Here is a 26,888-nt window from a genome sequence, read left to right as displayed (position 1 = left end):
TGCTCTTTTTTCTTTTGCCTACAGGGACAACAGCCCACTACTTGAAGCACATGGTGTTCAGGAGCTTGCCACATTGATTAAGGGAAGGCATATCAGGCTTTGACAAGTTACACTGGAGGCTGAACACTGTCAGTTGTAGAGTACATGCTAGCACATATACTGCATACATAAAAAGCTATTTATCTTTGCAAAGGGAGAAGCTGCTGCTGACGATAGGGAATTCATTTCCATGGACCTTTCGGGGCTTTTTGATGTGTGTGTGCTTGGCATCACTGCTGAATGACTTTATGTTTCCCAAACATTGATGCTACTATTGCTAGAGTCAGAAAAAAGAGACGGGCCTGGTGACTTTGTGCCTCAGTGCTGGGGCTCTTGGGCTTGGGAGGTGGCGCAGAGCGAAGCTTTCCTGCAGACTGCACGTGAAGGGCAGTGTTTTGCGGCTGCAGGGAATCCTGCTCTCTGGCATGCCTGTGCTTTCCCGTACTGGCCTGAATGGGGCAGAGAAAAGCTTTTGCACTGAAAGGATCGGGCTGGGATTCAGAAAATCCAGGTTCTGACTCTGACACAGCCTTTCCAAGGATCTTATGCAACTGACCTCATTTCTCTGTGTCCTTTACCTCCTCACCGTGGTGGGACTTTATCCATCCCTTGTAGGACCCTTGTGTGAGTAAGGTAGCTGAAAATACTCGGTTGCTCTGCTGATAGGCACCATTTGGTTCCCTAAAGGGACAAACCTCCACCCTTACTTGTGGCGCTACGGGGCTGATCCTGCTTCTGTCCCTCTGAACCGCCTGTGTGTGAGTCTTAGCACGACACAGCCAAGTATCGCAATGGTCAAAACTGCGTTTGGCAATTTCTTTTCTCACTAAAATATCACATTCTCCTTTGCCATTTCCTCCCACTCACCCCAAAATCTAACACAACACAGGTGAATTCTCCATGGGCTGAGGCCTGAGAGGGGTGCAGCCTCCCCTGAGCTGGGCAGTGAAGTGCAATCCTGGAGCTGCTCTTCCAAGCTGGGCCCCATCAGGAAACCTCCCTCCCATCATGTTTTCCTGAAGCCTCTCCTGGGTCAGACCCTTCTTGCCTCTCCTCAGGGAGCTACACCAGCTCCCACACCCTGCTCTGAGCACGCAACGCCCACCACGCTTGTGCACTCCTACGGGAAGCTGGATGCTTTCTCTGAGCATCCAGGGCACCATTGTCAGATCCAGCAGGCACAAGCTCCCCGCTGCTGGGGGCAAGGAGGAACTTTTACTACAAGTTTTCCCTGGTTTTTATGCCTTTCCCTTGGCGCTGCTGCTGGCCGCTGCCAGACTCCTGGTCTGGCTCAGTACAGCTCTTCTTAAACCAGTTTTAATAAGCGTGGTTGAAGCAGAGATGACTTGCTGGAGAAGTTGGTATCCTCAGGAACGCCGCCCCGTCGCACAGCATGCCTGTCGTGAGCTTATGTCTGGTGTCAGGATGAAACCCCCAGCACTGACTGTGAGGCTGTGGCATGCAGAAGGTTGCCAGCTGCCCACAAAAAGCAGCGGATGGATCAGTGTTGCCAGCAGACATTGTCCCCTGCATCATGGCCAGTAATTGGTACATGGGGCTGCGCTGTCCTTTTATCACCCTCTTCAAAGGTGGCTTTGCATACAAGACCAAGAGCAAAACCATAGCTCATTACTTGATTGCATAATTACATTCTGCTACAGTGTAATTTGGTTATGGAGGTAATTAAATGGATCAAGGTCAGCAGTAGGGCTCAGGACACAAGTACGGGGAAAAAAAGGCTGAGAACTTTTTAGTGCAGAACACCACCTTGTTGGCGTCTTTTGCAGCTCAGGTTGGTTTTTGTGGCCCCGCTGCTTGATCCTCTGGCCTCATAGGCAAGATGTGATGCATGGCTTTTCCCATGGTCGCGAGGTAGCCAGCAGCAGCACCATGCTAGGCTGGCTGGTTGGGGTGCAGGCAGTCGGTTTGTTTGAAAAGCCCCCTTGCCTTCCTTGCAGAGCTTTTTCCACAGAAGTCCTTCAAGACCCCTAAGCTTGACACCTGTGTCACTTGGGGCATTGGGCTAGATTTTGGCTGGAAAGCAGAAGATTTGTAGCATTCTGAGCAGTTGGCTTCCAAAAGAGCTTGAGTTGTAGGGGAAAGAAATCAGAGGGTTATAAATGGAGCTTTGTTGAGAACTGGTGGTGCGCCATAGCCAGGACTGGATCAAATAATTCAGGGAGCCTCTTCCACGCTGCACGCTCCCTGTCCTGCTGCGTTGGAGCATGGGCTGTGCTGCACCACCCAGCTGCTTCCTGGGTACGGACATTACTGGGTGCACAGACTTCTTTTTTCCCCATTCACAAAACTGGGGAAAGAAGGAACAAAAGGCTTTAGTGTACATCAAGACTTGTAAAAATGAATGTACATCCCTCAGAACGGTAACTGAAAGTAAGTCATGCAACAAAGTTTATGAGACTTGAGCCCTTCAGAACAACCTAGTCTTTCTAGAGGCTTCCAGAGCCTGATATGAATAAATAATTTAATGGCTATTAATGTGAATGCTGCTGATTTTGAATCTCAGTTCCTACCATATTAAACCCTACAGCCAGCTCTGCCCTTAAAGACCATGCTTTCTGCAAGGGCTTTGTATCCATGCAAATGTTATCTGCACCCTCTGAAGAGGCTAGAGCTAAAAAATGGCTTTTGAAAATGTGTAGTGCCAGGATTATCAAGCCTCGTTTTTTATCAAATTTACACTAACGAAGAAAACAAAAGAACAAAACCCAAGACTTTTCAATATCAAAGTTAAATTTAGAAAGTGGACTTTTTAAAGCATCCTTGTCAGTTGAAAGCTTATTTTTTTTATGACCAGCTTAAAAAGCAAAATCTCACAGCTCTCGTTATTTTTCTTTTGTGCCTCACATGCCTCATCTTTTTTTACTGCCCTCTTCTAAGTAAAATGGTCCCCATGGTGCTCTTACTTTCTGTGTGTTCCTCTAAGCGCCCAGGCTTGTTGCATGTATTTCTGTGTGTATTAGCCGTTTGCTAATATGCTTTGGTTAGGTCGGTAGAGGTGCAGTAGTGTAAAACTAGTAAATAAAGTCCAATGATTTTATAAGCGTTCTGCCGCTTGCCTGATGGAATTTCTGCTTCACAGGTTTTCACCTTCCAAACGCTTTCATGTTGTGAAATATGCTGACAGTTGTTCATGGCTACACTGTTCATTGCCCTGTGTGACAAATTTGGATGGGGTAGGACACTGTGCCTGTTGCTGACCCCGACACCATAGACTATAGGGCAGCAGTAATGACTGTTCAGGTCCATTAGTATGAACACATCATCAGGTAACAGAGTTTTGCTAAATCATTCTGCTTGCATGAAGTCCCTGCCTTTGGTTGCGTTAAATCAGACACTTTGGGACAGGTTATCTTTGTTTCTTTTTCTTCTAGCACCGGAAGTTACATTCCCACAGGACTTCTAATCTTCTCCTTGCATTTCCCTTGTTACAAAAGTGATCATATCCATTTTAATTGAAACATTAATGAATCAGTGTTTATTCCTTGAACAGAATGTGTAGTCCAGCTTTAGTGATTCTTGGAGGATGCAATTCTGCTCTTGTTGCTGCACTAATGATTCAGGACTTAGCACTGATGAAAACATAGGAAAACTATGAAATATTGTGGATAGTAAGAAAGGACTGTTATGCCCATGACCAAATGGTTTCTCTTTTGTGGGGTTTTCTTTTTTTTTTGGTTCATTTTTTTTTTCCCTCCCCCTGTTCTGGAGTAGCGCAAAAGCAAGCAGTGATGACATGTTCCTTCTTCAGCGATACAGTCAGGACGGCCCTGAGGTTTCCTTTCCCCTCTCAACGTGTTTATTAGAACAGATGAACAGGATTTCTTTAAAATTTATCATGCTAAGAAAAGTATTTTCAGACCTCTGAAGGCTCCAGCTGTGACACGTAGTAAACTCCAGGCTTTCTGCAAGCAAGGTACTGAGATTCAGATAGGCAGGCTTAACAACTGACCTTTTTTGTTATTATTGCTAATGTAGCTGTTTCTCTTTGTGGATGTTGGTGGTAAGTGCTTTTTGGAAGGCTTCTTGTTCCTGTATCACTGTGAGGCATTTCAGATCATAAAGGAACAATCCGAAGTGCAAACTCCGCACGGCAGGAGAAGAGGACCTTGTGTACAGCCCCCACCTAGGTTACAGTGTGCTGCTCACACCCCTGATTTCCAGCATGAGTTTAGATCCGAGTGCCCACAGGGCCCTCGGCTCCTTTTATGGGTCACCAATGTGCGGTAGATCGCTGACGTTTCGTATCCATCACCCCCCCAACTTTATTATACCCCGTCACAGTAAGCCAACTATCCCAGCCATCTCTGGGATCAGTGTTTTAGTTCACACCAGGACTGCACTTTTGGAGCGATCCCTCCAGTCACCCTCTCGTACAGCTTTTGGGTTTGTAGCACAGAGTGATCTTGGGCTGTGCAAACTAGATTCCTTTTGGATGAAGCTAAACTGAAGGGTACCCTCCAGGAGTGCCCCTAAAGTGCCAGATATTCAGAGCGTGGGATGAGGTGGCAGCTGGACCAGACTGAGCCCATCCTGAGATGTGAACAGCGCGAGTGTCCGGCCCTCGCCACCAACAGTTTCACTCTATGCATTCGGTCCTGTGTTGTAGACACAGCCTCTGTAAAACAAACCCAAATGTCTACAGGTCTGATTGTAAACCCTGAATCTCACTGAGACTGCATGCTGCAATAAGTAGCTACAAATAGGAAGCAGCAATTTTTAACTCTGGATTGCTTTGTTGATGTATTTTTGGTCATATAATTTAAAGACAGTTGCAGAGTCTTCTGTATACGAGTGACACAATAAAATGGTCTCCTGCTTTACTGTGCGTTGTGCCAAATAGAGTTAGTGTATTATATTACTCTCTCTAGAGTGACTATATTGTCTTAGGTTGGAAGTTGCAGTCATTAGTTGGCTTCTGAACAGGATCAGATGCCAAAACTAATCTGAGTTCTCTAGCAAAGTGTGCAACAGAGTGAAAAATTTCGCTATAGCCACTACCGCAAAATCCCCGATGATAAAATTCCATCTGCCTCATTCCTGGGAAGCAAAGCATCAGCCATGATGGGTCACTTGGCTGCATAAGCTGAAACAGTCAGACCTGAGCTGTGGCATAGTTCGGGTCCATTCAAAATGTTTGTGTGTTGTCCATGGGTTATTTCACATCAAAAGGAAACTCACAGGAAAAGAACAAGTCAGGTTGTCAGCACATGCATATCGTGGAAAGCCATTCCAGGTATAAATAAGCACAGCCTTCTCTGTGAAGTTGTTTTGGGCTGTGAGATTTGCCAGCTCTTTCAGGCTGTGCAGAGATACTGTGGTCAGTATGTGGCTTGGATTTCTGTCACAGCAGAGTTGGCTGATTTTCTGAATTCCCAGAAAATAAATGAGCAAAGGGCTGTCTGCGCTTCATGCAGACTTCACTTCCCTTCTCCTCTCTTTCTCTCCCAAAAACGTTCTGACAAGATGGAGGCTCATTCATTTCTCAGGCTGAATATCCCTCTATTGTATACAATCAAAGACAGGCTCTTCATACATGATGAGTGATTTAAAGAATATTAGATGGGACTCTATCCCAAAGTGTCTGGCTCAAGGACATGGAGCCTGGAGGATTCGGGACCAGCAGAGGAGCCTGCTCTCGGGAATTAAAACCCAACGCCTCAGTTACGTGATAGGTGTTCACCAGCCAGCTCTCTCCACTGGCAGTATGTGATGCTCAGGACCAACAGAAATGTGCCTGCAACCCCTCTTCACAGTCTTCCTTTATAGCACATACCCACCTGCACTGATGGTTGAGATGATGAGCAGAGGAGTTTCAAGTGTTGGGCATGTGGTTTGCTTGGCTGCGGTAAAGCAGCCCCCAGCAGAGATGGGGCAGACACCTCGGGGTCTTAAAATCTTCCCAGATTTTAAGGAAGCACCATTGACTTTTTTTTGCTGGCTTTGTCAGCAGAAACGTTGCTGGGACCCAGGCTTTGAGGCACAGATCTGGGTGGGTTTCCTTTGACTCTCCCGGTGGGCAGAGAGCTGGCTTCCGCCCAACAATATGCCATGAACTTTTCCTTTTCTCTGTGTAGGCGCCGCAGCAGCTGGTACAAGGGGGAGGGAAAAGCCACGTAAATCATCACACTTCATAACATTTCATTTTGGTTGTAAGATCCTGCCTGTCCAACACCAGCTCAGCCCAGCCTCAGTTAATGCTTTAGACCACAGGGCTTGCTGTTAATTGGCCAGTTGTAGCCAAACTGCCAGTAAGCTGTCAAAATATTCATAATCTAGCACCACTCATTTTCAGGATGGAAGTTTTAGCAGCAAAAAAATTGAATTTCCAGCCCTGGCCCTGACAGCTCTGAAATTGGTTTAATGCAGGAGAGATCTTTCCAGCATTAGAACAGATAGGGAGAGTGTCGATGGTGTGTTTCCACCGAGTCTCGCGGCTTGAATTCAGGAGTCAAAGCAAAGAGACTATCTCAGTACATCGGCAGCTTATGGTTGTAATAGGCCTGGGGAGCTCCTTGGCAAGTCCTCTTATCTTCCACCCACGTGAAGTGTTACTTCAAAAAATGAACTACACAGAAAATTGGGCTAAGGCCATTTTTTTCCTTCAGACCTGTGCTCCGTGCGGGGCTGTACCGTCGGGTAAGAATGAGCACGGATTTGTCTCTGTGCTAAACCACCACCCACTGGAGACTCTGCCTTGCAGGGACGGGGGCTCGCTTGCAGTCCCCTTCTCCCTGACATTATTATAACTGCATTATTTCATTTATATCAGAAAGAGAGGGCTTTTGCCTAAGAAACTGAACTGGAACCCGAGGGAAATAAGTTTCTATACTAGCTCTGGCACCTCTTGTTTTACGGAACATCCAGCAAGCCTGTTGGTCTTTCAGTGCTCAGGTTCTCAGCACAAAAATGTAGAAAGTAAGACATCTTCCCTGTACTCCCGTCATGATGAGGGCATTTTTAGTAAATGCCCAAAGCGTTTGTACTCTGGTTTGAGCTTTTGAGGATAATTTTAATATAAATAATAGCATGATAAATCTAATATTGACTGCTGATTTTCCACTCAGAGGTTCCTGTTGACTATCAGAAGAAAATAGTGTCATGTTTATAAATGCATAATCATTATTTTAGTTTATGCATTGTTGTTGCTATTATCAATCATAATAAAAATAGCAGTATCGCAAAAGTATCCAAAGGCCACAAATCAATTTATTGTGTCCTGTGCTCAGGCTCAAGCTGATGCCAAGAAACTCTCTCTGGCCCCATAAGAGATGACAGGTTCAAAGCATCCCATCTGGCTGTGTTTCTAGGGTTCTTACATTATTATTTTTCTTCATAGTTATTTCAGGCTTTAGCAGATGAGGCAGTACGATGCTAATTTAGGAAACCTGTTTTTCTTGTATGCAACTAACATATCTTCATCTTGTCCCATCTTGTCTCATGATCGTTATCTCTGAATGCAAAGATTTATTTCTGGATACTGTTTTGGAGTAAGCAGAGTTGATAACATTGTTACCAGTTTCAGACACTTTGTCAGAAAAACGGAATGTAGAGAAGACAATGGATGAGTTGGGATTCCCAGGTTAGAAATTATCCTAGGGTTTCACCAGATCCCCAGGCTGCCAGGAATGCAATACCAGAGACAATGCTGTCAGAAAATCCCCTTTGTAGGAAGCAGTTGCTTTCCTAGAAGAGTGATGCTGAACTGGATGGGCCAAGTGCCATGTGAATAAGCTATGCTGCTATCCCTACTCCAGTTCATAAACAGCTCCAAATTTTAAAAGGCTTTAAAATTCCGGCTTGAAATGAGATCCAAAATTAGAGAACAAATCAAGCAATTAATATCCATATGTACCTTGTATTTTAAAAAGAAGGGATGAACATTTATTCCATCCAGCCATGAATTCAAAGTTGGGGTCCATCATTAAGAAAAACTGAAGCAACAAAGTGTGTCTCTTGCTGTGTGTGCCCCATCGGTGAGTTGCTCGATGTGCAGATCAATTCCCCAGATAGCACTGTACACAGAGCAGTTGATAGTGCCCACACCTTACTCCTGGAGCCTGTTCTTTCACCCAGCCTACCCATGCTCTCCAGGGAGGTATGGAAGTGATCAGCCTGGCTTGAAGAGTCATCCCGAGTTGTGTTCTTGTCAGCACTCATTAAGTTGAAAGCTGTGTTCCTATCAGAATTGCATGAGCAGCTCGCCAAAGGCCAATGTGGTAAATTCGGGCATTTTTAACTTTATGAAGTACTCGGTAAAAATGTGCCTGCACGGTGAGTAGGCCAAGAGCTGAAAGCAGAACACCACAATACTGAGGTATGGTGGGATGAACAGGTCTGGATTTGGATCCCCAAACCTCACTGGATTCATCTGCTTTGTAGCCAAATGTGAGACCATAGCTCACGTGGATCTATACGAGCTTGTTTTGATCTAGGTAACCAGTTGGCCAGGGCAGAATGGAGCTCAGCGTGTCTTGCAGAACCTGCCACAGGTTTTGCCAATACTCTGCGGTGTGCCCAGGCAGACGTCCTTGCTGCTGCTGCGGGGTTACCTTGGGCACGTCCACGCTGCAGTCACACCTTTGTCTCCAGCAGTCACAAACTTCCTCTGTGGTCACATGGATAATTTAATCAGTCCTTGAACATGGAAAGGTGCTTTAGGACAGCTTGTATCCACATCTAAAGATCTGCATCTTAATTAAGAGGCTCGTCCAGCACTTGATTTTTTTGCCTGACCAAGAATATTGGGTCAGCTTGCAATACTCAGCAGACCTGTGCTCCACCTCTTGCTTGGGTGTTTTAAAATGAAGCCAACTGAGCAAATGTGTGCCTTGAGCACAGAAAGCTCCTACAGAAGTGAGGACGGATAGCCCTCTAGTTATATTTTTTAGAGGCAGTAAGTTAGATTGCTTGCTAATGCTGCTTCTCAGCTCCCAGAGCTGGGGAACAGACCTGCCTGGATGGTGATTTATTTGAAAATGTGCTCCCTCCAACCCACAGATGGTCCAGGCGGAGTCAGAATACTTGCAGATACCATATTGTCTCATCAAGTGAATCTCTGCTCTGCAGCAGGGCTGTATGCTCCCATGTAGCAGCTTGTTATTTTAAAGCGTATCTGCTCTCTCCTACTTCTAAAAGGCCACCAAGAAGACTTGTCACCAATCTCTTATGGAGCTAGAAGGGGGAGGAAAAGTAGAGTGTGAACAGTAGAATATCACCTGCCATCTGGACAAAGATGTGATGAGATGTAAAGTTTGGATGCACATTTGCGGTTCTTGATCACATGCCAAGAGAGACCTCAGCTACAATTATTTTAAAGCATTTCCAGACAGATGCAACCCTAGGTCGTGGAAGAAGCTACACTGGGGCAGGAGGACACTGAACTCCATCAGGCTGTATACAAGGCATCATCATTGCCTGTGGGACTGCAGCCGTAGTCTGCATAGGGCTTATCCTGTGGACAGGACCTACGTCGTTCAAGACCTGTCCTGGGAATAACAGTATGCCAAGATCAAGTGCTCTGGTATGAGGTTTGTGGTCAGAAATTCTTAGATATTCAAAGACACGTTTAGTCTCTGAACTTCCACAGGTTTAAATGGGAGTTGAGCATTTGCATTTCATCTGGGAACCCAAATGTCTTCGAGAATCTGGTGTCTTGATTCACACAGGTCTATGTGCACAGGTACCAATGCTGAACTTCTCGGTGCTGTTGGCATGGGAGGGGTGTTGATTAAACCCTGCTCTGGCTGAGGTCATCAGGGAATGTAGAATGGGCTTTAATGGGTAAAGAGCACTATAAAGCAGGGCCGCCCTTTTCCCTGGGATGGAGCAGCGCTTAATACCAAGATAGCGAACACGATCCAGTCGTTCCATGGTCTGCCTCTGCAACCACAATGAAATGCCACTGCTGATAGCTGTGATGATATTTATGATTCCTACTTAGTATGTTTCAAATGACTTGATGAGCTCTAAGTTTTAACACTCACATCAGGAAGTATCCTGAACCATGTTCTCTAGGAGTGTTGCAGCCGGCTTTCTTTACCTGTCTGCGGCAACAACTCCCCTTCGAGGTGAGACGGCACAAGAGCCACACATCCACCGCCCCCGGGCCACTGAGACACAGACACCAGTATGAGGATATCACAAATGGCATTTATTAACTCTCTTTCACTGCTTTTATATGCAAACTACTTCGTTCCCGCCTTTGCAGTTACATCATAAGCTCTATCACGGGACGGTCAGTCCCTATCCTCTCCGTACATCACAAGATCTTCCGGTCGCCAATCCCTACAGGGAGGAAAGCCTTGCCGTGCCCCACAGACTTCGGTGCAGTTTAGTGCCTTTTATCCCGTCTGAAGATCTGGCTCAGTAATTGTGCAGAACATAAAAGAGAAACCCGTAAGTGCTGTAAACAAAGGCAAACTGTTACTCTGGGAATGTGTTAGTTAGATATTTCAACAATCATAATTAACATCCCTTCCCTAAACCATGGCACAAACTACTTGCAGAATGGGCTTTTTCTTTTATTGCTGCTAGTTTCAGTGACTAAATTTATAAAGTCATTAGGTTTGTGCATGGATGTGTATATTTGCTGTTCTTCTTTGCGTTATAATAAAAGGAGATCTTGAGGGGGGGTAGGGGGAAAGAAATCTTTATTTATCTGGCAATTTTGAGAACGTTTGTTGGGAAATGGCAAGCAATACAAAGAAGTGGCCCAGTCTGGGGGGGACGCTGAGTGAGCAGCTGGGTTTGAATACCACAGCTAGTGACAGTCTTCTGCTGCCTTCCTGTCCCTGAGCATTGCGCATGGAAACCTGTCACCATTTCTGCCATGGCCTGGGGAAGTCGGGGGTTTCTGTGCCAGTCAGAGCTTGGACTAAACAAACAAGGGAGCAAACTGCTCGCTCTCGTGATCAGTACCCAGGAGCACCATGCTGTTGCTTACAGTGGGAACCTTTCTTTGCACTGCCTGGCTGAGGATGCTTGAGGTGCCAGTGGCAGTGATGGTCCCAGCCTGGTACGGGCAGGGGCTGGCAATGCTCTCTCTTGCTTGGAGCAGCACCAGGGCTGTGCACTAGTGCTCTGCCTGCACCAGGGCTGGGACACCATGGATCGGCATTTTTTGAAGGAGGTGAGACATCTGAGAGTGGCAGTGCATTCCCTGAATACCCTGCAGTCTCTCATCCACAGGTTTGACAGCAATGCCTCTCTACTGATGTCTGTGGAGCTTCTCCAGCTTTGCAGAAGTGCAAAGACGAGTTCAGTTAAACGTACTACATTCAAGGCCAAGAGGCTGGGTTAGATTTACCTGACCAGGGCAGGTGAAAGCTGAGGTAGATTAGAAAAAAAAATCTGTCCTCTCACAAATCACCCCCAGCCTGTGCTAGGGCAGGGGGCAGATGGAGCCCGATGTTCCCAACACTTTCCTGAAGGACCAGACTGGCCCAAGTGATACTGAGATTGGCTTGTGCATGGAAGTCTTGTCCACATTTCTGTCTACAGGTGGCAGAAGACGCTGCTGGGGTCAAGGATAAATGAAACATCTTGGTTTTTCTAAACCAAGAATAGCTTTTGGGGCAATCCATGCTACCTTATACCCTCCCTGAGCAGGTCTGACACACTGAATCCCCCCCCAAATGGCAGTTGCATCCATTTAGCTGCCGCCTTTGATTCCAAGTGTCATTGAATGTGGTCTCCCTAATTTTCTGTGTGATAGCTACCATTTTATTTTCTTCTAGACTGTGCAATTTCCAACAAAACTGGAGTTAGCACAAACCAGACCTGTGTTTGTTTTTCAAAGCAAATCTAATTACTCTTCTTACTGGAATTGCCTTTTGTTCAAGGCACTGGATTGAGATACAGAAAACAAGTTGCAGGCAGATGCTAATCATTTTACATGTAAATTACTAACATTTCTTTTACAAATATTTCATGCAGGTTTTTAGTTTAACAATTAAAAAAAGATCTGCTTTTTCAAACTGCTTTCAGTAACATCTATAGACATTTAACAAAATGCCTCAGGCTCTAAATCTCCAAATAGTAAACAAATGTATTTATTTACTTTGTATGCAAAAATAATTGAGTCAAAGACACATACTTCACATGAAGATAAAACCAGACAGATTTCCTTTTTTTTTTTTTCTCCAAATCACAAGCATACTTTTTAATGAGGAGAACTGGTGGATTTTCTGAGTGAACTGAGTCCATGATGGTGCTGACAGGAGACCGAGAGCTCTATGGAGTTTGTACAGAAGAGAGAGTCACGATTTATTTCTTTGTTTAAAGACTGAAAAAAGACCAGTGGCTAAAAGATGAAGCCATCTGTTCTCTCACTGTCTTGTACCTGGTCATGCTATTTCTGTCAAGGAGAGAGTTGGGATAATAATTGAGTGGGGTTCATTATAAGCCTGTTTCAAAAGGTCCCTGCACCAAGTGAGAGAACAAAGTGGGTGCTCCTGACCCCAGGGCTTACCATACGGTTACCTCTGGAGGAGGATGTCCCTAAGTCCCATCAGAAGCATGTGGGGGACGCTGCCTGAGATCTTTTTGCTGTTTTTGCCCACTCTGTATCTGTGGGATGAGGAGAAAGTATTGGGCTCCAGGTCTGCCCACCTAGCACATTTCATCAACACTGCATTCATACTAAAAAACCAACCACAGAAAAAAAGCTTGCATGCCCCAGAGATCTGGCCAATAGCTCAGTGGTTTTCCAAAAATACCTTCAGTTATCTCAGATTTCAGTCTGTGCAGCAGTGGCTGCTAAGAACTGCTTTATTAGTGCGAAGCCTGTTAAACTCACCTGCACTTTCCTCTTCCTTCCCAGCTCTTCTCAGCCCAAGACAACTGAAACAGCAGTTCCCACCTGATTTCACTTAATCACCACAATTTTGACAGTAAAGCTTGTAGAGAGGTTCTGCCACTAATAACCCAAGAGCCTTTTGTTATTGGTTACCCCAAAGCCATCAGCAAGAGGCAAGTGCAGAAACTAAGTGACATGATGTAGCTGAAGGCTTGGCATTGGCCACCAAGAAGATATCAATGAAGAAAAACACAAGGGTTTGCACGTTAAATAGATTTAGAGGACACTCCAAATACCCCCAGGTGGTGCTCAGGAGAGTGGCCTGTGTCCTGCTTGTATGTCCCATCTCCTTTCTGGTCAACTGGGTTTTCCTCCTCCATCTGCTTGCTCTTGGTGTCACATCTGCATGTGGTAGTGTCCACACCAAAGCTTTTGGGTGCTCAAACCTGTGAAGACCCTGTGGCATGTCAATTCGGTGGTAGGATGAATTGCATCCTGGTGTATGTTTCTCCCTACGTGGCACAGTGGGACCCTAGCCGTTGCCGAAGAGATGATACACATAAGTAGAGGGATAATAATAATGAATAAAAATGGCATTATTTAACTAGAACTTAGCTGTCAAATCCGTGGGTTTTCTAAACTGCCAAATGGACAGAGCCGGGGTGTTTCTTGGTGGCGTTGCCATGGTTAATGTCCTGAAGTGCTATTTCAACTGAATCGCGGGGGATGAGGAATCAACCAGCCAACTCACAAAAACAATGGGACAGGTTGGTTTGCTTGTGGGGGAGCTTAAACATTTAAAGGTAATCACTATTTTTCTTCATTTTTCTTAAATCTTCAATAGGTTGGTGTCTTTAAATACATTTGCTTTAAAATAATATAATACTTTTTCTGCTTTATTGGTACAAGTGGATGTACAGTATGGCATCTGCTTTTATGAACTACTGCTGCATGTCAAAATATTTTCCTGCGGTAATTTTAAAATAGATTATTTGAAAACTTGATTTTCAATAACTTCCCAGTAAAATCTAGATTTTTTTTTTCTTTCTGAAACAACATTTTCAAAGTGCATTAGCTTTTATATTTCTTCTTCATTAAAAATAAAAAAATCAGTCTTTGTTCCACGCTGAAATTAAAACAGACATTGAAGGTGCAGGTATCTCATGCACAGTAAATTCCATGTTTTGGTCAAGTCAGTAGCTATCCTTCACAGCCTACCAAATTTTCAGTCCCCCTAAAGGGAATTTTCTTGATAAGCTTTTTTTTAATGGGGTAACCAAGGCATGGGAAAGGGGACTGAGTTGTCCAGTTTGCTTTTAGAGATGTTCTCCATCGCAGGTTTGCTGCCTGGCTGGGCCTGATGCCAAGGAGAGCCCCCAAGTGCACCGGTGGGTTGCAGGCAGCTGCTGCAAACTGCCCAGCTCCCCAGCCAGCTGGGAGGCAAGACAAAGCCTGGAGATAAAGAGCAGACTTAAGGAGTGCTTAAACACTGATCTTTTGGGAAGCTACTTCAAACACTGTTTTATAGTGCTCTAAGTCATCTAGATCTCTCTTAACTTCTTTCACTCTCTTCCTAAAATATTTATTTCTCCAGCAAGGAAGACTCCCTCAGATAGGGGAAAAATGACCCATTGGGCTGATGGTGTTTTTGTCTGTGTGGCACTAATGATTGATGCAAACTTCACGTGTGCAAGCACAGCCCTGTGCTTTCTGCTGTGCTTTATCTTCTGTGGCTTCAAGCTTGCCTGGCTCTGTAGCTCTGTTGCACGCTGGATTTATTGTCAGACCAGCAATGCTTTATATAACCCCCAAAGCACTTGGGAATACATACCTCAGTGTTGCTGAATGTTCAAAATGTTCACTCTTAAATGAAGTCTGCAGTAAATATGTAGCATTGCTCCAGATGCTTTGCTCAGATGTTGGTCACGGGGTTTCCATTAGCAAGGTTGGAGAAGCTCCCGAAGACTTCTGAGGGGCAAGGGCTTGGGTGAGAGCATCGCTCACCTGTAGCAGCACCTGCCTTCACTCATGGGGCTCTGAAATGCTTTGTCTGGGTCCTAGAAAAAGGGATTTACTGTTGTTAAAACAGTTTTTCTTCAGAAAATGCATATTCATGGTGACTGGAGCTCTTTTTGCAAAAATGTCATAGTTTTAAGGAACCCAGTGAGAGAATTTGTTTGGCTAGGATGAGTTTTCTGCTCAGAATCAAAGACTGGGGAAACAAACAACTCAACAACAACCACATCTGCCTCAGTGAAGGTTTGGAAGCCCACTGCCAGAGAGTCCCCTGGCCAGCCAGCTCTTTTAAAAGAGGCTTAATATTTCCCTGGCATTAAAAAAATCTTGAAAAGTTGCTGGGACATGAGAGGTTTTGGTCCATAGCTGCATGTAGTTTCCTCCTTGAGACTTTATGCAAAGCCAGCGCAAGTGGCAAAGGCACAGCCACCCCCATGGCCGGCGCAGGCTCAGGGGATGTCTCAGACAGGCCCATGTGTCCTCTGTTCCTGGGCAGGCATGGGACCACATGAAGAAATACTTGTGTCAGAAATCTTTAAAATTACTTCTTTCTCTTTATTGAAAGATTTCCAGGCTTTGTGCCAGCATTTTCTCCCATCGCTTTTGAAAATAAATAAATTGTTTACTTACTTTTGTACTCCCATTTCTCCAAATCCACTTAAATGCCCCTGATAAACTGCCTTTTGCCCATAAGAATTTGAAGAAGCCTCAATATCTTAGACAACGACCATTGCACGTTTCTTGCCTATCACAGGGAAGGTAAGAGCAAAGCCAGGGGAAGGAGCAGAAGGTGAGCAGCAAGGCTGCCTCTGTGCTTCTCAGCTCTCTCTTTTTTCCTTTTTGCTTAGTATTTCAGCCTAAATAATGACAAATTCCTGACTTTTCCTGCGTATTTTTCAAGCCCATTCACTGCCGGCTGTTTTTCAAACCACAGTTCTGCCAGGGAGAGCCTTCCCTTTGAGTGGGGAGTTTGCTGGATGTGTATTATTGCTGGGAGCTGGTATTGCTGATGCCCGTTGTTTTCTGTTGTTAAACTAACTGCAATGTGTGACCGTCGTGTATCACTCAGTGATGCTTAATTTTGGAGATCAGCGATTAATTCCTTCTATTGCTTTTTCTTCTCTCGCTCTCTCTCTCTCTCTCTCACTGCAGGATGTTTTCACACCAGAGTGCAAATTCAAGGAATCTGTCTTTGAAAACTACTACGTTATTTATTCTTCCACGCTCTACCGGCAGCAAGAATCCGGCCGAGCGTGGTTCCTGGGACTCAATAAAGAAGGTCAAATTATGAAGGGAAATCGAGTGAAAAAAACCAAACCCTCATCACATTTTGTACCCAAACCCATTGAAGGTATGGAATCTGCCTGTTTGCTTCATCAGTGGGGTATGGGGGTGGGGGGGTTGCGACTGCAGATTTGTGGCTCTCTGGATGGGGGTGTTGGGCTGCAAGCCCAGAAAGCAAGGACAGTGTTTGTAACATTTCAGGAAGGTGCTGGGCTGCACTGTTATCATTTAATCTGCTTTCCTTCCCATACAATAAACTTTACACATCATGCCAAAGGGGTTTCTCAGCTTTGGTTTGCTAAAGGATGAATTTAAAAGCCCACCAACATGAGAAGTTACTGGGAAAGGAAAGCAGCCCTTGAACAGCCAGCAGTTCAAAAGGAATCCAAGCCAGCAGTGACCATAATGTGGGGGTCTCTGTGATGATTTTCCCCACTTATTCAGTGGGTTTCCAGTCCCATGTAGAGATAGTAGAGATAGGATTTATCTCACCTGATTTTAGACTTTGAGACTCTGTTTATAGTAACAGGAGATAAATGGGTCCTTCCAGCATAGCTGTGGATGTACTTTGTATGTCTACCCTAAGATGACTTAAATCTGCTTTTTTCTCATTTGTAAAGACATCCTAGTTAGTCACTGGGGGTAGAGAAACCTCTACCATAGGTGTCCAAAGTTAGATGAGATGCTCTCGTGCCATATGTCTTCATCACAGCGTGAGTGAAAGTCCTAGAGTTGAAGTTTTGCCCTCCTGCTGCTGACTACATTACCGAAGTTTGCCACAAGCTTGTGCCAGGGCGTTTTGCTTTTTTATGAGCTGGCCCCTGATAATGGAGAAGTGTAGTGTGATAAGCCTAGTACTTAACAGGTGCTAGAGTGATTTTGGAAACAAGGAGACCTCTTTTATCCCGTGTCTTAGAAAAAGCCCTACTTTTTGATCCCCAAACTAGGTACCCCTTTCTGACCCCATCTTGGACCTGCCAGCGGCCACCTCAGGGATGCAGAAGCCTGGGGCTGGCCTCAGCTGCACAGCTCCATGCCCCCTCTTGTTACCCCCACGTTGGCTGTGGGGCAGGGCTGGACACGTGGGGGGAAGGAATGAAATGATGCTTTCCTGACAGGTAGCACTCACAAGTGGTGGAAGCCACAGCTAAGTCCATGCAGGAGTAGCTGTCCTAACAGGTTCCCAGCTAAGGCACAGGGGCAGATGAGCGTGCATGTGTGAATTCAGGAAGGCAGGCTGAAATCATCTCTTGGACCACTGAAGCAAAGCATGATGGGAGAAATTCAACTCAGCATTCCCCGAGTGTCTGTGGCCTCCGCACAGGAGATGGAGACGTTGGAAGAGCAGAGAACGGCTTGGAGCCTCTTGTCCTATGCTTGTTTTCAACAGCTTTTCTGCAGCCAGGAGCCTTCTCTTGTTTATCTATCTGAGGCATTAGTGGGATTGGTGCCCTAAGCCCTCATTGCCTTTTGCTAAGGAACGGGGCCTGCTTCAGGCATGGGGTTGGTCACCAGCTCTCTTCTGTCTCCTCCTCTTCTGCCTTGGCTGGGAGGAGAGCCTTCTGCAAGCACTAGCTTTCACAGCTGGGTTTCCAGCTCCTTCTGGTATTTCTTTGCTGCCTGGCTGGGTGTTGGCACTGATCAGTGGGTTCCTTTGAATCCAGGCTTCTTTTTTGATGTAGCGTGCATGGCATCTGCTGAATGGCTCAATAGTTGTCTTCTGCATGCATTAAACTAGGCCATTCCTGTGGCTCTCCTAGTGGAAAGCCTTACCTTAATAGAGGTGCCTGACCCACAGCGGAGTTCTCATTGCAGCAAATGCCACTCTGGCTTTCATTTTGAAAAAGCCAGCCCAGCCCAAGAGCTTCCCTTTCCTGCAGTTGCATCCTCCCACGCTTGCCTCAATCACAGCTGTCACATAACCTCCTGAGCGAGTGAGCGCTTTGGAAGTTGGCAGCCAAATTAAGGGCTCCTCCACCCCTTCCCTCCTCCACATGCTTTGCAGTCAGCCTCTGTGAGCGCTGCTGCATCAAAGAGCTGGCAGGCTCCCAAGCCGAGGCACGTGTCAGCTTCCCAAAGCTTTCAGCTGTCTGGGACTGTGACTCCAGACGGAGGACTCTGTTCCCAAGACTAAGATTCATTGTAGGTAGCAGCGGCTTGTGGGGAGGGTTGGAGTAAAATGTGCTCAGCTCCACGTGACTTCTCTGTGCTGCATCCATCAAAGTCTCCACAAGCAGAGCTTGCAAGCAGAGATGTTACAGAAAAGGGGCAATTCCTTCCCTGTTTGTTTTAACAGCTTCTTTCTCTTTGTCATGACTCTAAGGAAGTATTCAAAGCAGTCCCCTCCTATATTTGCGTGTCCCTTCTGCTAAATGCTGTGGCATGCTCCAGCATGTGGGCTTTGCTGCTTATTCAGGCCAGTACTTTGCAGCTTCCATCTGCAGTAACGCACCCAGGTTTCCTTTTGCTCCGGTACCACTGCCAGTGTTAGCCCTGCCACGTGATGGCTGACACAGTAATGTATGCAAGGAGGGATGTGGTCCCCTGGGAAGGAGAGGTGTTACATCATTGCTAGGAATCACTTCACCCACCACTTCAGTGGCAATTATCTCTGAGATGAAACTTCCCAGTTGTTTGCCGTGTGCAGAAAAAATTATGCAGCAGCTTAGGGAAGAGAGCGTTCGCAGGGAAAGGCAACACAAAAAAGCCCAGATTGCTCTGGGAACTCATTGGACTCCCGTTGCTTCATACTGCTTTCTGAATTCAGAATTCCTCAAAGTTGCAAATGGGCTGTAAACTAACAAACACAAAATATCCTCCCAGATAATCTCTGAGGATTACATGTATGTACACATGCGCATACATACAGTGTTATATGTATACCTATGTGTGTTAGCTATGGATTTTAGCAGCTACAGCTTTTTGCTAATCCCACAGAGCGTATGGACTCCTCTAGATTGTCAGGATGCTGGAGGTGTTCTGTGTGGAAGTCACTAGATAGCAACTGGAAAAGTTTGGGGGGTTTGGTTGCTAGGAGGGGGTTTTTGGTTTAGTGTAGGTAGGATTTGTTTGTTTTTGGAAGTAGCATTAAGCTTGATCAATATGAAAGCACAGAAAACTTACTAAGTAATAACAGGGGAAACGTTAAGTTCCTCTCCCATCTGTGCGCAGGCAAAGCCAAGGCAAACAGCCTGCCAGGCAGCAGTTTACTGTGTGGTGCCAGTTTTGGTTAAAAACACACATACGCCACACATTTTTTTTGATATTTTTATTTCTGATCACGGATCATTCAAGTTAAATGAGCCCTTAAAGTGCAGACATATAGATTGAACCAGACTGCACAAGAAATTAGCTTGAGTGTAATTGTCACTTGGACACCAAGCAATCTTTTATGGCAATTTCAGTCCCTTTTAAGTGTCTGTAGTGATTAGTGCTGGACAAACACTACTGTCCACAGCGCCTCTTGTTCTTTTAAATATCCAAGCTCATCGCAAACAATGGGAGACTTTTCCAGTCACTTAAATGAGAATTTTATCAGATGCTTATTGGGGATGTGCTCTGTTATTTGTATTTCCTTCTCCCTGAAGACATAATTTGCAGATTGCTCTTCCAGAAGAGCTACATTTCGTCTCTGACCCGGCCCAAGCCAGAATGCATTTGGGGTGGCAAATCTGGCCACAGAAAGCAGAAGACAACTCTTCCTCCATCTGAGTCAGCAGACCTGCCCCTAACTCCAGACTCAAGGTGCTTCAGCCCTCGTGACATGAACACATCAGATATGATGTGAAGGTGGCCTGTTAATGACTAGTCTGATCCATTTATTACCACTGATGAATATCGGTGTGCAAGGAAAAGCAGCCAGATCTTCCCCAGCATGTTTTCCCAGGGATGCAATATCCCAGTTTTGTTAAAGCAGAGCCCTCAGGTGTTGCAAAGAAGTCGAGTAGGAAGATGTGGTAGGCCTAGTAAAAATGCTTCAGAAGTATCGCCTTAACCCCCAAAACATCCTAAAAAGTGTTCTTGTAAAAAAAAAATACAAATCCCACAGTCTTTATCAGTCTTGGTTAACACAGCTCCTCTTTTGGGTCTGTCTTTCAAGTGGGCAGGCTTGGTATGTTTTCAATCCCAAACTAACTCACTTGTTCAGCTATCAAACTCCTAATCATCTTATTAGATGGCAACTGCAATGTATTATTTTAACCATGCCTTTGCTTGGCTTTTTTTGTCATCCCGTGCTGTATGTCTTTCTTACCTGAAGAAACTGTGATTCCATCTGGCAGCATCCTGCACGTTTAGCCAACAACCAGACGTGAGCTCAAATGCTTCTGAAATGCATCAGCTGGGACCGGGTTTAGAACCTGAGTGATTAGAGGCAGAAAACAAGGGTGCATAATCACTTGCTCCCTCCTGCCCCTAGCTGCTGCTCAGACAATTAATTCTCTCCACCGAAGCATTAGCTAACACAGCCACTCCTGCACATAGTGACACCCTGAGCTGTGGCATCTGTCAGGGGAAAGAGCCCATCTCCCGGGCTGCCTGCCAGAGGATGTGTGCCCTGCCCAGACCCCGGTCCAGGCTGCCGCCGGGGCACGCTGTGATCCTGCCGGGCTAATGACCTGCCTACCTGCTAAACAGCAACTTGGGAAAAATCGGATTCCTCCTAACTCACTGGGGTCTGGGACAGGGAAAGGCAGGAGTGCAGCTGGATGGATGGGATATATCTAAGGTCCTTTAATAAGCTTTCCCCCGTGTTCTGGAGGAAGGAAATGGAGTTCATTGCACCTCCTAAGTCCCCTCAACTTGCAGCGATGCCGAGTGAGAAATGCTAGGATCAGGACTCAAAATGGTGCGTGCTTCCCAAACTCAGGCAGTCCCTGACGCCCAGGGAAGCCGCAGAGGGTGATTTCGGTTTCACCGTGTGGGTGGTGTGCCAGCGCCGTGCCTGGGAAGCAGAAATGAGGCTGGGATCCTGTGCCAGCGCACAGGCGAGAGATGGAGCTGTTCCTGGGTGACAGGCAGCCCCCTCTGTGCCTTCGCCTTCGGGAAGGATGCTCCCCGCCGCCTCCTTCCCTCTTGCTTGTACCTCCCGTCTCCTTCTTGCCTCATTTGCAAGTTGTTTCTTTGTGCAAAATTGTCTGCTTGTGCGTGCAAATGGCAGGCGCTGCCGGTTAGCAGGGAAGCAGGGAATCAAAAGCCGCAAGAACCAGACATCAGCACAGGTCTGCTGCCACTCACCCCCTTCCATTTATGCCTGTGGCTCTTCAGCAGATCAAGCTAACGGCACTTTCCAATTAAAGCATGAATATGGATGTGTTGATTAGAATCTGGGACATAGGAGCTGATTATCTGATTGAAGCTCCAAAGCATTAGCTTGGTTTCCAGACATTAAGGGCTGTATTTGGCTTGGGGTGTGGGTGTGGGTGCGTGGGAGAAGCAAGGCAAAGCAGGGAAGAGACTCTTGTTCCAGCCAAATTGCTCATCCTTCCAAAGCTGCCTTGTGCTGGGTGCACCAGCAGGCCTCCCAAGCGCCTAGGCCTGCCGACTGTCACCCTGCTGCAAGTTTACCTTGACGCAGGTGGCAGGGACAGCGTGTCTCCATGCACATGTGCGCACACAGGACCCCCCCAGTGAGTGCTGGTCCTGGAAGATCTGGGCACTCACAACAGTCCATTTGCAAACACCCTGCCTCCCCGGTCTGTGGTGAACATCTCCACGTGTGAGTCACGCTCATGCTTCCTTGGTACAAGGAGCAACAAACTGCAATCCAAGAGTTTGTGTTGCACAACATGTCACACTGTCCTTAAAACCCCACGCGTGTGCAGCTGTGTGCCTATACACCTGCGTGTCTGTGTGCACACACACCTACCTGTGTGCTGTGTTGCTGTCCTATGCTGCTCCAGATTTTTTGGCACGATCTGTTGGCACAGCCTGTCTGGTACAGAGGCTTTGACAGCTCTGTCTGAAAAGCACAATGTGAGCAGCCTCCAGCCATGCCCCATGTCTGTGCTTGTATCATGCACTAGACTGGAAGATAAGCCTGCCCTATTTGCTTGTTAGGTGCAGGGTTCCCTTAATTTTTAGCTGCAAATGTTGTTTACTTCTGTAGCCTTATTTATATTCATTACTCTGTGGGCCTTGTTAGCAGCTCAACGTTTTTGCCCAAAGGCCATGGTGAGAGGCAGGGAGCTGAAGAAAGGCAACCTGCCATGCTACTGCTGCTGTGGGCTTTGCTTAGGCTCAGCTCTTGTGGTTAAACATCTGACCCAGCCCAATGGGGTACTGGGGATGGATGCAGGTAAGATGAGCTTAGTGTGTGCAGCTGCCTGGGAAAAATGCTCGTGGCGGTCCCTCTGGCCTCAGCTTGGGACCAGAGAGGTCAGGGTGAAGACAACACTGCACTTGAGGCAGAACTTTGTGTATGGGATGTCAGGGGCACGGGGCAATGCTGGCAGAAATACCCAGCTCTGCTGGGCAAACATCCCATCAGAGGATAAGGTCGGTCACAGAAGTGATGCGCATCCTTGGTGTCATCAAAAGGCTCTGCAACCCAGGCTAAGAAATCACAAAGGCACAGGTTTTCCTCAGGTAACCTTTTCATAGTGTTCTTCAAGATTTTGTTAGGTACTTCACCACAACAGGCAAATTCACCATCACCAGGTTGTTGAGTGACGTGCACCGAGGTGTGCGGGGCAGCTCAGCAGCTGAAAGGGGATGGGACATCTCTTTTCCTTCTGTTGCCACCATGCAGCACCCAGGCAGCACTGCTCTCTGGGCAGCCGATGGGCTCTCCTGGCATTGCTCATCCTGGCCCAGACCCATGGGACAAGACATTAATTGTCTCTTTTTTTCCTCATTTTCATCAAAAGATGGCTCCAGTAGCAATAACTGTTTGCAGAGCAGTACCTGCCTTGCAGCCACGCTGGGAGGCCCAGCTAGTGAGTGTGTGTGTTTAAGCTGCTTTAAAAGCCTTGCATGAAAAATGCTCTGTGGGAAAAGTAATATTTTTTCACTGCTCATATATTCAATGCAATATCCCTCCTATTAATACACAGTTGACTGCACTTTATCTCTGTCCTGTATGGTTGCACACTGCTGTAACTGTTTATCTAGCTAGGAGTAAAATGCAGAGCAATAATGTCATTTGCAGCCTGCCTCTAATTGCCAGGATTTATTTGCAAATCAGGGGAGGTTATAAATATAAGCACTTACACCGCCTTTATATACATGAGGTATTTTTTTTATTTCTTCAGATAATTTTTAAATTTTGTTCTTGTTGATTACCTGGAACTAAAACCCGATGGACTCTATCCCCTGTGTTTAAGCTCTGTGCCATTGCTTGTGATATGACAGCTTTACAAAACGAAGCAGTACGCAGTCATTTCTTTCTATCCTCATTTTTGCAAAGATCCGGGCATGACATTTGCAGTCTGGACCTACCTCAAGTTCTCAGCTACCATTTGCCTGCCCTTGAGATGCCTCACTATTTCGATCACATCTACACCCCGCCACATTTGTGATGAGCTCATCAGAGCTGCTCCCTTTGGTGTGAGACATTGAGCCGCTCAGGACGTGCCCCTGCTCTGGCACACCTCACACGGCACAAGGACAGCCATGAGGACTTGGTCCACATGGTGAGTTGGACAAATGCTTTGTGCTGCGCAGGGCATGGGGATGTGCCATGCCTTGGGCAGACATTGCCTCCTCAGGCTGTCAAGTCTCCAGCAAGTACATTTTTTGAGGACACACACATTACTTAGCCAGGGTCTGGAGAGAAGGTGCCCTCCATCCACCCTGTTCTCAGGTGCTGCCAGGTGACCACGCAGAGCTGAGATGGCTCCTGGGTTGTTGTCACTGAACTTATCCCCACGTGTCTGCTCACGGGCTTTGCCTTGGCTGGCTGTCTTGATTTAGAGGGGACAAAAAATAAGAAGTGCTGAGAGCAGACCTCAGCTCCTAGCCAAAGGAGCCAAATGGGCTTGAGTCACCACTTCCAGATCCAGAGCTTAACACCCAGAAGGCTTGGATGGCACAGATGCAAGCATAGTTTTGATTCAAGGCTCTGAAGGGGACCAGGTAATTCTTGGCCCTGTTACTAGATGATAATCAGCATCTCAAGACAATACATGGTGCTGTGAACTGAAACGTTTACTTTATATATGTGAATATAACATGAAAAAACAGTAAAGCACAGCAAACCTAGGAAGACTTCTCTGTGATAAAGAAGACCCCTGTTTCTGTCTGTGCCTTTGGAAGGATCCAGAGACAGAAGGAGGACCTGGCTGGCAGCAAGGGCAGGTAACAGATCCTGCCTGGTAACAGGATCTACTGCTGGGTCACTGAGGTTTCTGTAAATGTGTGTGTGTGTGTGTGTGTTTGTATTGGGGCTGGAATTTCAGCCTCACATACAAAGAAAGAATTCCTTATGGTCACTAATGGCTGTGACTTCGGGGCTGTTAATGGGTGTCTCTTCTGTTTGCAGTGTGCATGTACAGAGAGCCATCGCTGCATGAAATTGGAGAAAAACAAGGACGCTCAAGGAAAAGTTCAGGGACACCAACCATGAATGGAGGCAAAGTTGTTAACCAAGACTCGACATAGCTGACAAATACCCTCCCTTCTTCCAACTCCTCCCCTCCCACCCACCTACCCACCCCACCTGGCGAAACCACACTGAGACAACGACACCTGAGCAAGGCAGGACCTACCGGTAGTGGCTAGGAGTCCGAACTCCAGAATCTTTCTTTGTGTAGGACGAGGAAATCGAACCCCAGATCCTGCCTGTTGCAACGTTTTAAAAAACAAAAACAACAAAAAAAAAACAAAAGTGAAGAAAAAAAATGTTTTAAATCAGGACTCCATTAACATTTTCAAAAGCAAACTGTTTGCTCTGTGATCAAAGCGGGAAAAATATCTCATCTCTGCATAATAATAATAACAACTAATAAATATAATTATAATTATAATAAAGATGTTACCTTTAAAAATAAAACAAAGCTTTTGGAAAATTGAACTTAGCATATGATGTGTGAGAAACACGTGGGAAACTGGGACTGTGCTTTCTGTCTTAGACTTTCACCTCACGTTCACACCACTGTTTTTTCCATCCCTGCCTCCCTGGGGATGGATGGGATTTTCACAAAGCAGGAGAGGTAGGGATGGATTATGACTGTGTTTTGCTCTGCTATCAATAAAATATGGCCTGTCTGAATTAGGAGTCTGACAGTTATGGGCAACAAACTAGCTACTCGGTATTCAGCTTTTTCCATCTACATTCAAGCACTGCGTAGTTATTTGTTGCTAGTGTCACTGTGTGGGAATGTTTGACCCAAGTCTGGCATTTTATGCCTTTTTGTCATAATTATTTATATTTATAGGCTTGTTTTACTGTATTAGTTGCCAGGGAATTTCAGAAATGGGTTTTCAGGTCTCGCAGGATGAAGTGATCATATTTATTAGGGAAGAGTTAGAAGCTAAAGGGAAGGAGGGATGGCTGCTTGCTTTGAAATACAAAATGGAGCAAGAAACGCTACTGAAATCCTTGCTGTCAGATGGAAACGATGAGGCATGTGCTATGTGAGGGGGTGGCAGGGATTTCAGCGACAGGAAGCGGGGAGGGAGTAGGTGGGGTGTGCAGAGGAGGGGACCACTGCAAGGGAACGGGGGTGGTTGTGCATGCCCAGCTGTGCCAGGGCGAGGAGATGCTGCCAATGGTGCTCTCCCTGCACGCTAAGGCTCCACACACATCTCATTTTACACATGGTCAAAGACGAGACTAAAAACCCCTCTTAAGCCAAAGCCTTACTGCTGCCAAGCCCATTACGGGATGAGAACCCCGAGATGTTGCAGGAAGCTGGGTATGGGCTGAGGGTATGTGTTTTGTGGGCGCCGGGGCTGTGGATGCTGGAAAAGCACTTCAGAGGTAACGAATTCACAGCTAGGGAACGGCAAGGAAGAGCCCACCTGCAGCAACTAGGGCATTAAGCAGGGATTTGCACAGCCCTCCCTGCCTGGAGCTTTCTCTCCTTGAAGTTGAGGGGGTGTGGGGGTGTCAGTGGTGAACCACACACCCTCGCTGCCAAGGCTGCTACCGAAACAGGGCAATACAGGCAGATGCCCTTTCTCTGCCCACACACAACAACTTCAATTTCTGACCTCTTTCGGCACCAGGGCCCACAGGCAGGAGCAGCAAGTCGTAGAGGTGCTACAATTGCTCCTACAAAAACAGGCACTGCCCCGGCTGAGGTGACCGGGAAGTTTTGGCTCATCAGGCTGTGGTTGTAACTCCTTTGAGAGGTGAAAAGTAAAATGAATACACAAATGCCCAAGGGCCTGGAGAGGGGTAATGGGTCAGAACAGCTTGTTGTATGAGGGACAAACAGCCTAAAGCCTGGCTGTTACAAGCCAGGTGGGAGCATTTGTGTCATTCATAAGTTACGAGCATACATGAAATAACCAAATACCACCTTAATGTGTGGTTGTAACTCCTTTGAGAGGTGAAAAGTAAAATGAATACACAAATGCCCAAGGGCCTGGAGAGGGGTAATGGGTCAGAACAGCTTGTTGTATGAGGGACAAACAGCCTAAAGCCTGGCTGTTACAAGCCAGGTGGGAGCATTTGTGTCATTCATAAGTTACGAGCATACATGAAATAACCAAATACCACCTTAATGCTTGAGGCTTCTTTGCTATCACAGACAAAGACTCAGCCACCGGCTACAAACCGGCACAATAC

The 26,888-nt window shown here is 46.3% G+C and overlaps 1 protein-coding gene across 1 annotated transcript in view; it reads left to right on the top strand.

The window, feature by feature from the left end:
• The window catches only part of FGF12 (fibroblast growth factor 12), an 85,722-nt gene extending 60,968 nt beyond the window's left edge, over nt 1-24,754 (top strand). The window contains exons 4-5 of the mRNA XM_009635625.2: nt 16,025-16,223; nt 24,636-24,754. Coding sequence (XP_009633920.2) covers nt 16,025-16,223; nt 24,636-24,754 — 318 coding nt within the window. The remainder of the gene's footprint in view (nt 1-16,024; nt 16,224-24,635) is intronic.
• Nucleotides 24,755-26,888: the final 2,134 nt, after the last annotated feature.

This window comes from Egretta garzetta, unplaced genomic scaffold (genome assembly GCF_000687185.1).
Source record: "Egretta garzetta isolate BGI_Z169 unplaced genomic scaffold, ASM68718v1 scaffold333, whole genome shotgun sequence".
NCBI classification, from domain to species: Eukaryota; Metazoa; Chordata; class Aves; order Pelecaniformes; family Ardeidae; genus Egretta; species Egretta garzetta.
Note: the sequence above shows the minus strand (reverse complement) of the source record. Positions and strands in the feature narration are given on the sequence as shown.